Raw genomic sequence first — 15,904 nt, 5'->3', positions numbered from 1 at the left:
CATGTGCTGATGACGCTCGGTTAAAGCTGTCCCTAATGGGCTTGCTGTAGGGTTAGGGCTAAGGTCAGAAGAAGAACATGCTATTGCCACAAATCAGGAAATTAGCTACCATCACAACCAAAGGGGTTGGTTATGCTAGCTGCTAAGTTAGGAGGCAGCCACAGGTTAAGGTGGTACTATAAAACAATCCCTTATATGGTGGGTAATAAAAGTGATAGATCAGTAAAGGAGTGAGAAAACAGAGGAATCGATCTCACGGTAAACAGAGGAGAGCTCGGTGTGTGCGTTTAACAAATATTAAGCCAAATATAATGATCAAGCTGAGTCACAGTGATGTAGCAGCAAACACACATACAATAAGAGTATCGCAAAATTACACAACCAGCATCTTTACTGTCCTTATCAACACATGTCACAGACAAGCTAAGTTTCAAAGCTGATAGCTTAACAAAGTGAAGAAATTATTCGACTATCAATGTAGGTGTGAGGTGCAGCTCTAATCAACACTACCAGCAAACAGTACAGCGTTTCCACAGACTGATCTTGCCCAATTGTGCAAGGACCAGGAAACAAAATAAAAGACTAATCTAGATTAAAAAGACATTATCTTTACAGCCTGTCCTGTCAGAAAAAAACAACAGTGCATGAAAAGGTTGTAGGTGGTGCTGATCGCTGTATCGGTGTTTTTTCTCAAGTTCGCTGGCGAAGGAGACCAATGTTGAGCAACCTATAGGAAGAGATCAAAGAGAGAAAAAAAAGGATTTCCCTTTCAGTCAGTGGTTCTGCCTTTTCTTTTCACATGCTTGTGCGTGTACATGTACGTGTGTTCGCACTCGTACGGCACATGTGGATGCGGTTGCGGCGGGAAATTAAACAGCAGAGAGGCAGTTCGTAAGATTAGAGGGAGCCGGTGATAGAGCAGGCTTAATGGCTGACAGGCCAGCACCAGCAGCCATATGTTTCATATGTGTCTGCTGACAACCCTGCCATATTGCTCTGATCCGCCCATATGGCCTGTACATCACTTCAACTAGTGTGGAGGGGATCGGACAGCATGCAGGCAGAGATGGAGGCAGGACGAGGGTGTTTCTCTGATGCGGAAAGGTCCTGAAACAAATGTTTAATTCATGCAAAACGCCCACGTCCACTTCCAGTAGTTGAGCCTGCACCATCTATGAACAAAGAAGATTTACGGGGCATTACAGATTATTTTCAATCTTTGATCTCAGTGGCTATGACTACCTTTGCTTCTAAGACATCTGTTTACGTAGCAACATCAACAGGTCTACGAGTCCAACGGGGCTGTCTTGTGGAAAACCTGCTCAACGTGAACATGTGAGGCTGTGAGTGTCAGTTCCAAGCCAGCTCCACGAGGTGCTTCACGTCTATAAAAGGATGTGGAGGAGGAAGATGCTTCTGAGGGAAGAGTTTGGCTTGGAATGAAGGCGAAGGGAGAGAACGGAGAGGGAACTGGTGCTCAGGGTCGCCTTGATTTCCGCTGCTGGGTTAGGGTCACTGCTGACGGGGCCTCCTCGGAGCGTGGTGCAGAAACTCAAGGCAAAAGCACAAGACACACAACCGTGTATTTGACCCCTTTTAGGCCTCTGATATCCCCTTGAGGAAGTGTGTGTGTAAACCGGGATAAGTCTGACTGACGGAGGGCTTACAGAGGGCCACGCTGGGGTTCGTACTCGGCCCATGTGCCCTCCTCCTGATCCACACTGTACTGGATGATAACGTCGTCAGGGTCTTGCTGCCTGACGTAGTGTCACAACACCGGTTTTTCTTCTCTGTGTTTTCAACTCATAGACGTGTTAAACGTGACCTTTCTAAAGCCTTTCTAATCACCGGTGGTCTCTGAGCCGGGCGACTCGTGATGAATGGTAACACTGAGCCAACAGCCTGTTAGCACAGGGAGCTAAGTTACAAGCTCATTGAGCTAAAGCCTGGCTGTGAAACACGGGGTATTATCGACGGTCAGCGAGGGCGGGGTGGGCTTGACCAGCAGCTCACTTTGACACAGTTTAATCCAGGAAGCCAGGCAGAGGAAGGAAGGGCTCCAACTCAATCAGGACGGGGTTTTTGATCAAATATAAAACATATCAGAAGCTCTAACAGAGGAATCCTACTGCATCTATAGCTATACAAACTAGTTAACCCTCTGAACTTTGAGCATTTTTTGTCATATTTTTGCTCACTGTTGGCTCATTTTTCGCTGCCATGTAATCTCTAACACCTCTATGGAAACAGCACAGGTAGACAGAACTTAAACATTGATTTTTTTTTTTGCAGTATAACAAATTTATTGTGCCATAAATCATAAAATAGAAAAATGAAAGTTGCTAAGTGGTAACTCTATACTATAATAATGATAATAATTAGTTTCCATACTTTTTTCTTGTATCCTTGTATTTCTTGAACAGCTTGCTGTTCAGCCGAATAGTCCCTGAATTTCTGGTGCTTGTTGAGATTTTTAAAGCTTGTTTATTTATTATTATAATTAAATTTCCTTGATCTAAACAGGCAAACTTTTTATAAGCAGAGGCAATATTTGTTTTATGAATACCAGGTTAAAACAAATTCGTACCTCCCAAACTGAGGTATGACATGTTTCTCAACACTCAGAAATATTCCACCTGCTGAAGGCTAATATTGGATTCCATGGGTCACGTTTTCCTGTTTTATAAAAAATAAAATCAGACGACAACGATATTCAACAAAGGTGTGAATGAAACGTTTTAATCCAGCCAAAGGACGTCTGGACTGTAAATCCGTTCGGCCTTCTGCTTCCTCTCAGTCTCATCCTTTATCTCCAGTGTTATCTACACTTTCTCATTTTGCTCCTGCTGTCTAACGCCAGCCGTTTTCTACCTTCAGTAACCGCCTCTCGCTGGAAGCCGGAGTGGTCTGAGTCATATATCAGGGGGAGTGCGCAGAGCCCAACAGGCTACTAGAGATTAGAGGTGAGAGGAGTGTAGTGCTGATTTATTGCCAGCCGTTAGCTGGTTAAATGAGGCTAAGTGAGCCAGCCAGCTCAGGGAGGTGAGATGGAAGAGATTAGCCTACATAAAGAGCGATGGAGGGAGAAGATCTGTGAAGCGAGCCACTGACTCTTGACCTCCCTGTCTTTTGCATACTATTTCTCTTCATCTTCCCTCCTCTGCTTCGCTGCTGCTCCTCATCCTCCCCACAAGTATCGCTCGCTCTACAAAGCGCCGCTGCCTTCGCTTGCCGATTTTGAGAAGCGGCCAACAATGTTCTCTGTGTTGTCTAATTATTGTGCAACAAGTTAGTGCTTGTCATTGTCACCGACAGCGTTTGCTTGTTCTGCAGCCCTGCCGGGCCTGGTTGGGTCACATTCACATACAGTAACTAATGCGCCGCATGTCAAAACACATCTATTCTTATGAACTGCTGCTGAAATAATTTTCTCCTGCTCTTTCATGTGGCAGTGGGAGAGGTATTAAATGCTAAACAAAACTTTACGTAGTTGTGTTTGAGCAAGAACAGAGAAACATTCAGTCATTCTATAATGGATGAACAGTTTCAGATCGGTAACCTTTAGTAACCTTTCGCCACGGGACATTAGAATAGAATAGAATAGAGCTTTATTGATCTCTTTGGTGCAAAAAAGTTCTATTCTATTCTATTCTAATGTCCCGTGGCGAAAGGTTACTAAAGGTTACCGATTACATTACAGTGGACATTTACTACATTTCAATGACAATTAATTTGTAAATTGAGAAAGCATACCTCTTTATTTAGCATTAGCTCATCCATTATCGATGCAGATAGTGGCGTGTTGACTGCTTTTGTTTCCCTAAAGAAAGATCTTTAAATGGAAGCACTATTTTAGAAAAGCAAACCTTTGTAAGTCAGTGCAGAAATATAGAGAAAATGTGTTTATTTTTTTTGGCGCTAACAATAGATAACACCACGGGACACAACACACACAGGGCTAGAATAGTTTTTATGCCTATTTTTTGGTCATTTTACAGTGAAAGTTTGAGCTTTTCACTGACAAAAGCAGCTCTTTGAGGAGTTCTCCAGCAATTTAAGGTGCTTTTCGTTATGCTAACTTGTGCCTCCTCTCGTTCTCTTCCAATCATTTAAATGCACCTCCAGGAGCTGAGGCGAGAGGAGGCTTTGGGTCGAGCTTAAAGCAGTGGGTGTATTTTACTCTCGTGTGTGCTGTTTTGTTGTAGCCATGCAGCATATCATAGGTAGCTGACGTTGTTTAAGACTAGAATGAAGGATTTCTCATTTGGCAGCTTCAGCTCCTGCATCCTCACGTCTCCTCCTCACATCTCCCTCCAACATCCTCACTGGGAGGAGCTGAGGCATGAGTAAAAGACACCAATGCATCATAAAAAGCCCTCTTAGTGTTGCACTTGCACACACAGTAAATGTAAATAGAAAAAGGTCAGAATTGAAGCGGCAACTTTTCCTGTAATGCATTTCCAGCGTTTGTTGGCCTCCCCTACATGGTAAATATGCATTTCTTTTAAAAAACTATACTCCTACTACACTCCTACATTTCTAGCGTCACAACCTAAACATAGACGATCATGAAATTCCCTCCCTTGTGATCTTCCCGCGACTGCTTCAAAAGGAGGGATCTGACAGGAGCAAGCGATGGAAATAGAGACGGGCTATCTATGGCTCTGGATGAGGCTGTATGCACAGGAACTCTGCTGTGGTGGATATCCGCTCTGTGGGCCGTTTCTGTTCTCTGGATGATGTGTCGGTTTGAACGTTTGTTTTTTTCGCGAGTGAGAAAGAAAGAACGAGAGACATTCCCCACATCCGCTTCCTCTCATAGAGGAACAGTAGGTCAGGGGTTTGGTGCGCTCTGGTGAGTTCATGTGTCGCTCAGGGCCAGAGAGGAGGGAGGGAGGGAGGCAGAAATACAGTGCACACAGATTGGATGTTTCTCATAACCAATGGGGAGTTCAAGTAACCTGAATGAGGTGGCAGCTGCTGAATGAGAAAAATATTAATCTAGTTGCGAGATTTGATGCGAATGAATGAAACGAACATTTAGCAGGTTGAAATAAGCTGGGCCTCTCTGGACAGATTCAGTTCTCTGTTCATATTGGGTTTTCCCTGCTTCTCTTTCTTTTTAGGTCTCCTCGCTTCCCCTTTCTGTGTTTGGACTCATTGCCGTCATCTGTTTGATCAGGGTGTGTGTCCTCATCTACACCTGTATCCGTGCCTGTGTTTGCATACGGCCTCGTGTTCGGCCATATGTCTCGTTCCCTTTATCTCCACCGTTTTGTTCCCCCCATCCCACCCCTCCATGTACTGTAATGCGTTCCCTTCCTCCTCATTGTTCGGCCCCTCCGCCCGGACGGGGAGTCTGGAGCAGGAGCTCTCAGGAAGCCTCGTCACTCGTTGTGTTGAAGGGAAAGCAAACAGCGAGACGCACAAACACAGGAAGCGCTGCTTTCCTCACGCCGGCTCTGCCTCGGTGTCTGTCTTTCTACTTAATTTGTCTGAAAGCGAGCACATCTTTAACCACATGCACCTTTTCTCCGTCTTTCGGTCTCCATCTCGCTTCGTCAGCTCGTCTCCGCTGCCGTCTGGCACAAATGTGGTTGTGCGGCTGTCTGTATGCTAACACGTAAGAAGCACCTCTAAAAGCTGTTAATAGTGATGATCATCAAAAATAGACTTCCCCTTTAAGTTGGGACTACTGCTTTACTTCATCCGTCTCAGAGACTTTAATGACAAACATAAATTCTTCATTGTGCCTCTTCTCCGTCTTGCTCGGAGCAGGTGACCTTATATATTGCTTCCTCCTGCGTTATATTACATTTAGACCTTCAGTGACCCTGATTTATTAGCGCTAGCTGTCTGGATAGCATCTCTAACAGCTAAGAGGTGAGCTGCTGTGGCCAAAGATGGTATGAAGTCACTGGTCTGCTCAGATCTCTGGACTGCACAGAAGCTGCAACCTGGACAGTGTTCGTCTTCACACACGCTGGTGCACACGCCAGCTGTTACGTAACCGCTGGCAGCTGTGGACTCCAGCCGTGTCTGTGAGAGTTAAGGAACCGTTTCCAGCAGGAGGATTAGCTACCTGAGCAAGGCCATTTCTGGCATTAGCTTAGAGCTGCTCGGGGCTGAACCAGAGAGGCTCCATTTGCTCACAAAACACTTTCTGTGGCATTTTCACAAGTGTGCAGATTTGAATACATTAAATTTGGAATTTGGATCTAAGTCGCACACAAGCCTCCTGCTTGTCAGATTTCAGTGTTTGGTAATGTGGGTCACAGCACGGTTAAGACTGCGCCAACGCTTGAGAAATGTAAAGGATGTACGTTCTCAGTCAGCCTGATCACGGTGATCCTAAGAGCTTCAGCAGGAGGCAGCTGGGCCGCTCCTTTTGCTCTCTGAAGACATTTCACTGCACATCCAAGAGGCTGCTTCGGCTCTTCAATGTAGAATAATCCCAAGCTTTAGGACCTTTATGCAAATGAGATACAGATTGTACGGTAATACCAGGTGAAACCTTCTGTGATGTCAGTGTAGATGAAACAAAAGCTGCACTTTTATACAATCATGAACACACAGAGTCTGGAGCAGCACAAGTTAGGAATGTACTTTTAACAGTCACATAAAAAATACATTTTGCACTTTTTTTTTTTTTAAAGGCTGCAGAAAAGCAACGCTGCAAAAAATGCAGAACTGAGGAAGCTTTTTTTGATGAGAGGTGAAAGATTTTCAAGTATCAAAAAGAGAAGTCGGGCTGCGAGGTGGAGCAGAGGTTAGCTGGTGAGGACAGCCGGGATCTTTCTGTGTGGAGTCTCCATGTTCTCCCCGTGCAGCGTGGGTTCTCTCCTGGGTTTCCTCCAAAAATATATTGAGGTTAATTGGTGATTCTAAATTGTCCGTAGGTGTGAATGTGAGTGTGCTTGGTTGTCTGTGATAGACTGGTTACCTGTCCAGGTGAACCTGCCTTCACCATTTTGATCATAAAAGCCACACCTGTGAGTGGACTGCAGGACTTAAACTTTTTTAATTTATGAAAGCTAGAAAAGGACCTTGAAACCTACTAAAATGCCAGTGAACAGTGAAAATAATAACATTTGTGTTACTTTCCCTTTTGCGTTCTCAGTCTCTCTTTAGTTGGACATGTTGCAGCCTGAGCAGGTGAACCTTTTCATGATCTCAGCCCTCCTTAGCTGTTCTGGTTGGACCAGCTTGCCAGGCTCTATTATTCATTCTTTCTTCTGTCCACCACCTTTAATACTAACTGCACACACACCTCAGGCACTCTGAGTCGTCTGTGCATTGCCAACCTCAAAACTTCCCCAACAACACTGCCTTGACTTTTAGGAAAAATGGTTTGTTGTAGATGGAATATGAGTATAATTTTCATCCACAAGAGGGCAGCACATCAGTTCACACAACTAAGCGGTGGGCAGGAACAGGAATTATTACCTGTCAGCAGTTAGGCAACTTTGTTTTTGTCAGTCATTGATTTTCAGCAGGTCATGTGAGTTTTCCAGAAGAGGCTGATGAGTACTCCTCCCTCTCATCCTGTTGTTCAAGAGTGAGACCAAACACAAAAGCAGAAGAGATGTGGTGGTGGCAGATAAAAGCAGAGATAGAAAGAGGAAGACCAAGAGAAGGGAAGAGAAGAGAAGGAGAGATCCAGTGGGCACGAAATCAGATCTTCTCGTTGCATAATCGTGGCTTGCAGGCCTTCCCAGCGTGCACCGGGCCCCGTCGGCTCCTTCCAGTCCGGTATCACATGACCGCATCAAGCTGCTGCAGTGTTCAACCAGCAATACCAGTCCACCAGCAGATCAATACGTCTGTTCTTCTTCGCACTGAGGCATCTGAGGATATTTAAAAGATTATTTTAAGTCAGTAGTTTATGTCGTATCTCCAGTTCTTTAAGGTTTTCCTTCAGTGTAGAACCACCTTTTAGGATTTATTCGTTTTCTCTTGGGAACCCGAGAAGCTTCTAAATGTTCCTCTAGCTTTACATCTTCTCCCCACAGAGCCAGTAGTAGTTTAGTTAACACTCGAGGCCGAGCTTCTCCTCACCTCCCTTCATTCATGAACTCAATTCCTCTGACATACCAACAATACCAGATGTCACCGAGGCATCAGCTCTGCTTTACATCTCCAGCCTCCCTCCTCTTTTTCATCTTTCTTTTTTAATCTTCCAACCTCGCCCCCCTTCCCTCCCATCGCCGGTGCAAAGCCTTTATTCTCATGCCAGCAATACCAGACCGCATACCAGTCAACAGGACAACAGCGACGGCCCACACCTCCGCCTGCAGGTTTGCAGCCCTGCCTGCTGCCTTTCTCTCATCGCTGCTCCTCGGCCTCAGAGCGCCGCAGAGAGAACGACAGAGCGGAGATGCTCTTTTCTCACCACTTGAGCCGTGCAATATTTCAGAACAACAGTAGGTGGCATCATAACCCCACAGTCCTCAGCGTGAGCCCTTCACTTCTACTTCAGTATGTGAGTCTGAAAGCAAAGCAGTGTACTACGCTTGTGTTAGAATCTGATCTTAAAGAAAGGAATTTTAAAAGTATTTGTTGATAATGGAGTCAATGAACTCAGCTGAGGGATCTTGTGTGGGCTGATAGCTACGAGTGTTCATAAGATTCTAGCTGCCAAGAAAATTAAAAAACCCAATTAAATGGCTTTTTATCACTGGCTCTGGATTTCACATTCTCAAAATGCTTGAGCGGTGATAAATGTATGGATAAGGTTGCATTTCATTTCCCCAATCAGGTGGAATTTGAATTGAAACCAAACCTGTCCAGATAGAGAAAGATAAAACCGAGAAGCACTAAAGCGTCCAGACATAACATTTGGCTTCGGGTGGACATTTGAGAAAATGTCAACATCACTGTCATTCCACTTATTCCACACTTGTCACCTGAGGGTACCTGCAAACTGAGAGACTGGTGTCAGAGCGTTTCATTGGAGGTTTTTGTGCTGCTACTAAGCTAGGTGACAGAGGCCTATAGGAGCAGACAGCCTGTAAAAACGTCCACTATAGCGGTGTCGTCTCTCCGCAGTGGCAGTCAGGCTGCATGTGAAAGATGGACACAGACAGACCGGCTGCCTCCTGGCGTCGCCCAGCCTGGCCGTATATATAGGCCCTTTCATACTGCACCTCTTGGCTCCAGCCCCAGCTCACATATACCTCTAGCTGTGCTCTGTGTGTTTGTTTGTGTGTGTATTTAGAGCGTAGTGTGAGACAGTATGTGCTTGGTTCTGGGCAGCAAAAAACCAAACCCTGTGTACATTAAATTGCATAATACACACATGTTAGTGGTTTCATAAGATGTGTCTTTTTTTGGCGTTACAACAGGGAGTGGTGTGTGTGTGTGTGTGTGTGTGTGAGAGGAAAAGAGTGTGTTTTCTGTCAGTATCACCTCTGTCTGTGCAACTTGGCACATACAGCAGCATGGTCCCTCTGAAGCTGGCCTCTCCTCTCATACATGCACTCAGCTTGCCTTCAGCATTTGTGTGTGTGTGTGTGTGTTTTTGCACTTGTGGTCCAGCGTTTGCCTTTGCAATGTATTCCTGGAAAGCCCGAGCAGGAGTGCAGGGGCCAGGGCTCCTCCACAGCCGCACCGCAGCCAATGTTTTCTAGAAGCTTCCCTCTCATTGGGAATGAGGCAGAAAAACCCCACAGAGAAGATTTATGGATATTTAATTTTATCCTCAGAGAAAATCTGCAGCTTCATCTTCGGACAAAACAAAAAAACAAGAAGGCGTCGTGCATTGACTGACATGTTCGGCGGCATTAGCATGCACGGACACGCGCTGAAAGTTCACATCGTTCTTGCGCAACACGCACCAGGAATAGGAATGTGGGGAGAAGGGATGCGAGGGAGGTGGAGAAAAAAAACAAGGAGGCTCGAATAGAAATAAGTATTGCGAAAGTAGGAAGAAAGCTTGAATTAGCTTAATGAAGGGGCTGCAAAGGGAGCAATAAAATCAAGGGCTGTTGAGGTGCAGGCGGTGAATAAGTGCAGGAAGGAGGAATGGATGGAGACTGAATAGAGGGAGGAAAGAAGAAGGGCTTGTTTTGAACGGCATCAATAAAAGCTCAGGCTAATTGGGCCTCTGGTCTGCAGCGTTCATCCTCTTTTTCTTACACCGCTTTTCCCCTCTTCTTCTTCCTCCTGCCTCCCATCGTCTTCCTTCTCCTCCCCTGTTGTGTAACTCTGCAGTGACTGACGGAGCAGCAGCAGCAGCAGCAGCAGCAATTGATCAGCACTTTTGCTGCCAGGCTGCTCTTATTGTAATAAACGAGCCTGAAGCCATGAAATCAACCCAGAGTATTTTGCGGGGGGGAGTCGAGGAAGGAGTCACTCGCACACACTCACAGATGCTTCACCGCACTCCCATGATGTAATGCTGAACAACCCAGAATGCTCTTAAGCTCCACCGCACGCCTGGATTCATCATTTTGTGCTTCTCGTTGCTTTCATCCCTCGGGACTTGTGCACACAAAAGTTAATGAGACATTTTACCGTCGTGTGAGAGAGTTTTTCGTTGAATACGATTCCTTTTGAACTGGCTGCTTGTTTTTGCTAATAAGCAGAAGTGTGGTTTCGTTAGTCGTCAGCACGCTTCCAGGTAACTTCATAAAAATGTGTCAAGCTCGAGTTACTAAAACAAGTGTGGGACCCTTGTTGGATATCTTCTCAAAGTTTCCTCGACTGGCTGCGTGAGAGATGCACATCTGATCTCTCCATTATGTGGTCTGGGCCTCTGCTAAACCAATTCCCCGTCCGAACCAAGCGTACAGATCCAAACTTGACAAAACAAGAGCTTTGACTCGCCTTCAGCCGCGGTCGCACACATGAGGTTAAAGTTGATCCGGCTTCCTTGCCCCCAGAGGACGCGTCGGCACACTTGAGGCTAGGGAGGCGACGATAAAGATCACATGTAAAGCCGTTTCAGCGTCTCCTCTCGTGTCTGCTCGGAGTCGTGTCGGTTTTTCCACATTTTAACATTCCTGCCGCTCATTTGGTCGTCACCTCTTTGTCAGAGGTGATGCTGAAAATGCTGCACGGTGACTCACCAGCCGGCCATTAGGGGTTATTGTTATTGGTCGCTCACAGCCGGTGAGAGGTCAAGAGTTCCTGGCTGTAGCCGTCAGCATTTATCATCATTACAAGGCGACCGAACGACTTCTGCATTGGGTTGTGATTTCACCGAGGCGTTGCTTGTTCCTTTAGTGGCACATCCTTTAAAAAAACAACTGATGTGTGCCAGTAATTTATCAAAGCCCTGCTGCTTCTGGACTTTAAGAGCTTCCACTGTCATGAAATGTGAAGTCAGTGTGTGTGTGTGCATTAGAAAGCCTCACATATACTCGGAAGGGCTGCTTTGGATTTAAATGGCATTAATGGATCCTCAGCCCTATTCTTAGCCTCAAATCTGTCTCACCCTTCAGGCGTTGACAAGAGCTGTGTTGGGTTGGTGGAGTCTGGTTTGTGTTCAGCCTATGGAGGAATATAAATGTGTATATTTAGCTCCTCAGATAGGAAACGCGGTTGAAACATGAGAGCCTCCACAGGACCGTGAATGGACAGAAAGACGCTGGCTCGCATCGAGAATCCTGCTTTTTTTTTTTTTTAAAGGGACCGCCGGCTTCTAATTTTCTTTCTAATATTTTTACTGTTTGGGCGTCACTTTATTCCGGTTTAATGCCGCCGAATAGAGCAGGAGGAGCCGGCGTTTGTGTGCACACATTGAAAGGGAAGGTTCAAGTTTCGTTTGGGTGTTTTCTTTTGGAGTGAAAAAAGCGCGGCGGGTTTGCGTCAGCGCGGCCGTGCACACAAAGCATCAGCCTCCACCAGACTCCCTGTTAATATCGCTCGATTTAATTTTTTTTTCCTCCTCCACCGCCCAGGACCGAGCGTGCCACCGGTACAAGCTTCCTCTTCTTTCTTTCTTTTTCTTTTTTTTTTTTATTTTATCGGAACTCCTGCAGCATGAAGATTCGTTAACCCTGCCCCACGGAAACTAAATCGCAGAGGGGGGAAGAAAGAAGGAGGGTGGAGGTCTACAGGAGGTGGGGGAGACAGAAACGATAGAAAGATAGAGAGGAACAGTGTTGGAGGAGTGAGAGAGAGAAAAGAAAGAAAGAAGAGCAACTCCGTATTGTTCCGCGTTTGTTTGTTCTGCAGCTGTCCAGAGAAAAAACAGAGAAAAGGCGACACGGTGGTGGTTTGTTTGTTTCGAGGTGCGACAAAACAGCTGAACCGCCGTCAATTCTGGATTTCTTCATCCGCTTTCTGTCGTCCAGGATGAGGTTTAAAAGGAACGGCTCCTATACGTTAAATAGGTAAGAGGATGTTGGGGAGTGCACGTTTTGTCTTATCCTTAGCTCACTTTCTTTGTGTGTTTTTTTTCCTGTGGAGGTGCACAGTGCTGCTTTACTGCACTTTATCTTTAATATCCTACAATAAAGCTCCAGTCCTGCTGTAGTCTTGCACTTTTTGTTGCTGCATCGGCTCTATTATTCCCCCCATAAGCCTCCTCTTTATTGTCATTTCGTGCAAACTTGTTCATATGTCAAATGCACTGATCATATCCTTCCAGCTTCTTGCCCTTTCACCAGCGTGGCACCCACGTGCAGAGTGGATCAGAAACCTGTCTGTCTCGCTTTAAGGGGTTGGGCTGCCTCTTTTGTTTTCCCACTTCCATTTAGGAAGAATGATTTCTCTTCCCCCCCACCCTCTTCCCACTTCTCTCTTTTATCTTCCTCAGAAAATGCCCCCCTCTCGAGGTTCCATCACCTAGCAACTTTCTGTGTGTTGGTGCATGTGTGCAGCAGTGTGAATGATGTTGGCTCTGTTTTTTTTTTTCTTCTCCCCTCCTCAACCCACTTTCTGGTGACATGATTGCAACAGCTTCTATTCATATCCCGGCGTTTCTAAACCCTGTCACGAGTCGGGTCTTTTCCCCTTCAGTCTCTGTCTTTCCCCCGTCATTGTGTTATCTGTCCGAGTCACAAGTTTATAAGCAAAATACTTTCTTTGTCCGTCTGCTGTTCCAAGTCACACAGCTTTCATAAATCCAGTTACTCCGGATGGGCTTGCTTTTTTATTTTTTTATTGTAAGGCCAAAAGGTTTGAGGAAGCACAGACAAAAAACACGCAGACAAAGACCCCTTAATGTTTTAGTCATATTGTCGAAAGTGACAGTTGATTTAACGGCGGTTTCGTTTCTTGCACTTTTCCTCCGGCGCTCCTTTTCCTCTTTTGCCTTGTTGTGCGGCCACATGGCTTTCCGCTGTACTTGACGCGCACAAAACCCACATCCTGATTCTCAGGTACCGAAACACAAAGGGAGCTAATGAGTGCCAAGTTTAAACTCACTCACTTCATCATACAGCTGAAAACGAGAGAATGATGTTATCGCCGTGTAACCCTCCTCCTCCTCCTCCTGCTTCCCTTTCTGTTTTCACTTAGGGAAGTGTGTGCAGTAAAAGTCTGCATCCTCCCCTTTGTGATCATTGTGTGTGTGTGTGTGTGATGGAGTTTCGAGCGTGCAGGTGAGCGCGATGAGGTAATTAAACGGTGAAAGAGGAGGCCTTTCAGCTTTAGCTCCTGGTGGCCGGCCTCCAGGGAGCAGGAGGAGGAAGAGGAGGTGGTTTTGGAGGAGGAGGAGGAAGGATGACTTCAGTGGATGTAGAGGAGCTGTGCTGGGCTGCTGCAGTTCTTTGTCACCTTTTATTTCAAGAAGAACATGCGTAGAAAGCAGCAGAGAGCTCATTGTTGTCCCGAGGTGACGTCTGAAGTTCTAGTGCGGCGGGTTTGGGTGGAAATATCCACCTGCACGCCTTTCTTTTTTCATCCATCTCGCTGTTCTTTGATAAGTCAGCAACAGAATAAGTGCAAAACCGTTCCCCTGCAGTTCTTACATAACCGCCGTCTTGTGAAGGTGAATGTCGCCTCTGCCTCTGTTATCTCTCAGTCTTTTTCTTGGCAGGCTGCAGTGATTTGTTTTCAGCGAGCAGCAGAGTGGAGTTGGCCTGTTTGACATTGAGCGTCAGTGTTGAGCAGCGACGGCTGCCTTCGTCATGGTCGGTTAATCCCGTGTTTGTGTCTGTCCAGTCCGGCAGCGTCTGCAGCCTTCGATTACAGCAGCATTGATCTGTGCACTGCAGTCCCTTAGAACGTGCCTTCCTGTTTGTGTGTTCTGATCAGCGAGGAGCGAGCAAGTGCGTAGCGGAGAGCAAAACAAAGTGATTGCTTTTATTTAATGATGCAGCGAGGACAGGAAGAGATGGATCGAGGCCCATAATTCACTTGGTGTCCTTCACCTTATTTGCCCGGACCATAGCTGGAGTACTCCGCAGTGATTGGCTCACTTCATGGAGGCTTGTCTCCGCGCTAGCCCCTCCCATACCGTACCGCTGCATCATTTGTGTGAATGAAAAGTCATGGTTATTGTATACGTGCATGAAAAGGCCCTGAGCCGCGTGTTTGTTCACACGTTTAGTCCCTCCTCCTCGCTGTTGACATTCGAGTTGACAATTACCATCTGCTGTTATCGCTCCGAGTTGCATATTACTAAAGGTGCAAAAGCGTGAACGCGCAGTCGACGTGCTGCACTGATTAACTTTCCAGACAGGTTTGACAGACTCAGATTTAGCAAACAGAGCCTGTTTGGTTTGGGTGGAGGTGGGATGTTTAACTCTTGTTTAGGATGTATACAGATGGCTGCGATCGCTGCCTCCCGGGGATTGTTTCCTCCCTGTCTTTCCCTCTCCCCTGCAGTCCACCCTGTACTGCCCAGCAGTCAGCAATTTGTTTATGGGACTCTGTTTGCCAAGCTAATCTTCCCGCCTTTCAAGTGGAAGCCAGCAAGTGAGGGAGAGAGAGAGAGGGAGAGAGGGAGGGAGGGTGAGAGAGAGTGAGGGAGAGAGAGAGCGAGAGAGCACAAGAGTGTGAAAGTGAGGCAGGCAGTTGCAGTAGTTAGAAGGAAGAGAGAGAGAAACATGCACAGAGAAGTGTGTCTGGTTCTGTGACTGATTTTTCTGGTTTAAAAAGTGTTGCCTCGGCCTTCGCCTGTCGCTCCGTCCGCCTGCGTGACCTGTGTTGAAGCCGCGGGCCGCTTCAGCAGACGTATGATTACGCAAAGTGCTGCGCCGGAGCTGGGAGCCCTCATCCTGGTGCACCTGTAGCCGAGCTTGCAAGAAAGGTGCGGGGACGGGGAGGTGAACGGGAGGAAAGGGTGCTGTGGGTCGGAGCATCGTCACCTCGGCTCTGCTTCATCACCTGCTGGATGGGGGTTCTGGTGTGCTGCGACTGCTTCTTCTATAGGTAGTTGTCTCGTCTCATCTCTTGACCTTTTTCCCCTTTCGTTTTTTGCTGCTGTTGTGTGTTGTTGTTGTTGTTGTTGTTGACATTGTACTTGGCTTTACAGCATTCGGCAACTCTAACTGCAGACTTTGATTTACTTCTCCGTCTGACCCCCTCCCTCCCTCCTGCCCATTCGCTCGCTCTGTTATTGTGCTGCGGTTTGGAGGAGACATTTGAGGACAGTGCTGCTGTAGCAGGCAGAGATTCTGCTGTAGTCAGACACACGGGGTGTCTTGAATTGTGGGAGGGTTGGAGGAGGGAAGGGGGGGAGTTGCGGACACAGGGACAGTGATGGCACACGGCCAGCCTCCTATAGCTGCCTGAGGAGGAGGAGGAGGAGTGTTGGACGTCACCGGACGGTTACGGGGTTTGTTTGGAGGACAGGTTAAGACTAATTGAAATGAAATGGAATGCAGCCAAAAGGCAGCTCGTCAGTCAGACTTTCCCCCTCATCCTGCTTTGACCCCCTCTGGCAGTGCAGCACTGTTTGTTTGGACACAGTGTTCCCCGAAAAGAGGACAGGCATGTGTTTTTTCTTCTC

The 15,904-nt window shown here is 46.7% G+C and overlaps 1 protein-coding gene across 2 annotated transcripts in view; it reads left to right on the top strand.

Annotated features, from left to right (window-relative positions):
• Positions 1-15,904, top strand: part of LOC103373346 (MOB kinase activator 2) — a 60,738-nt gene that overhangs the window by 13,185 nt on the left and 31,649 nt on the right. Inside the window, exon 1 of one of the 2 annotated variants that reach the window (XM_008303212.1) lies at positions 14,882-15,324. The exons of the other annotated variant lie outside the window; for it this stretch is intronic. Within the exon in view, the coding sequence (XP_008301434.1) occupies positions 15,287-15,324 (38 nt within the window). The 5' untranslated portion in view covers positions 14,882-15,286. Of the gene's footprint in view, positions 1-14,881; positions 15,325-15,904 lie in introns of those variants that run through there. 2 annotated transcript variants of the gene reach the window in all.

This window comes from Stegastes partitus, unplaced genomic scaffold (genome assembly GCF_000690725.1).
Source record: "Stegastes partitus isolate 25-593 unplaced genomic scaffold, Stegastes_partitus-1.0.2 Scaffold1959, whole genome shotgun sequence".
Classification (NCBI taxonomy): Eukaryota; Metazoa; Chordata; class Actinopteri; family Pomacentridae; genus Stegastes; species Stegastes partitus.
This window is presented reverse-complemented; position numbering and strand designations above follow the sequence as displayed.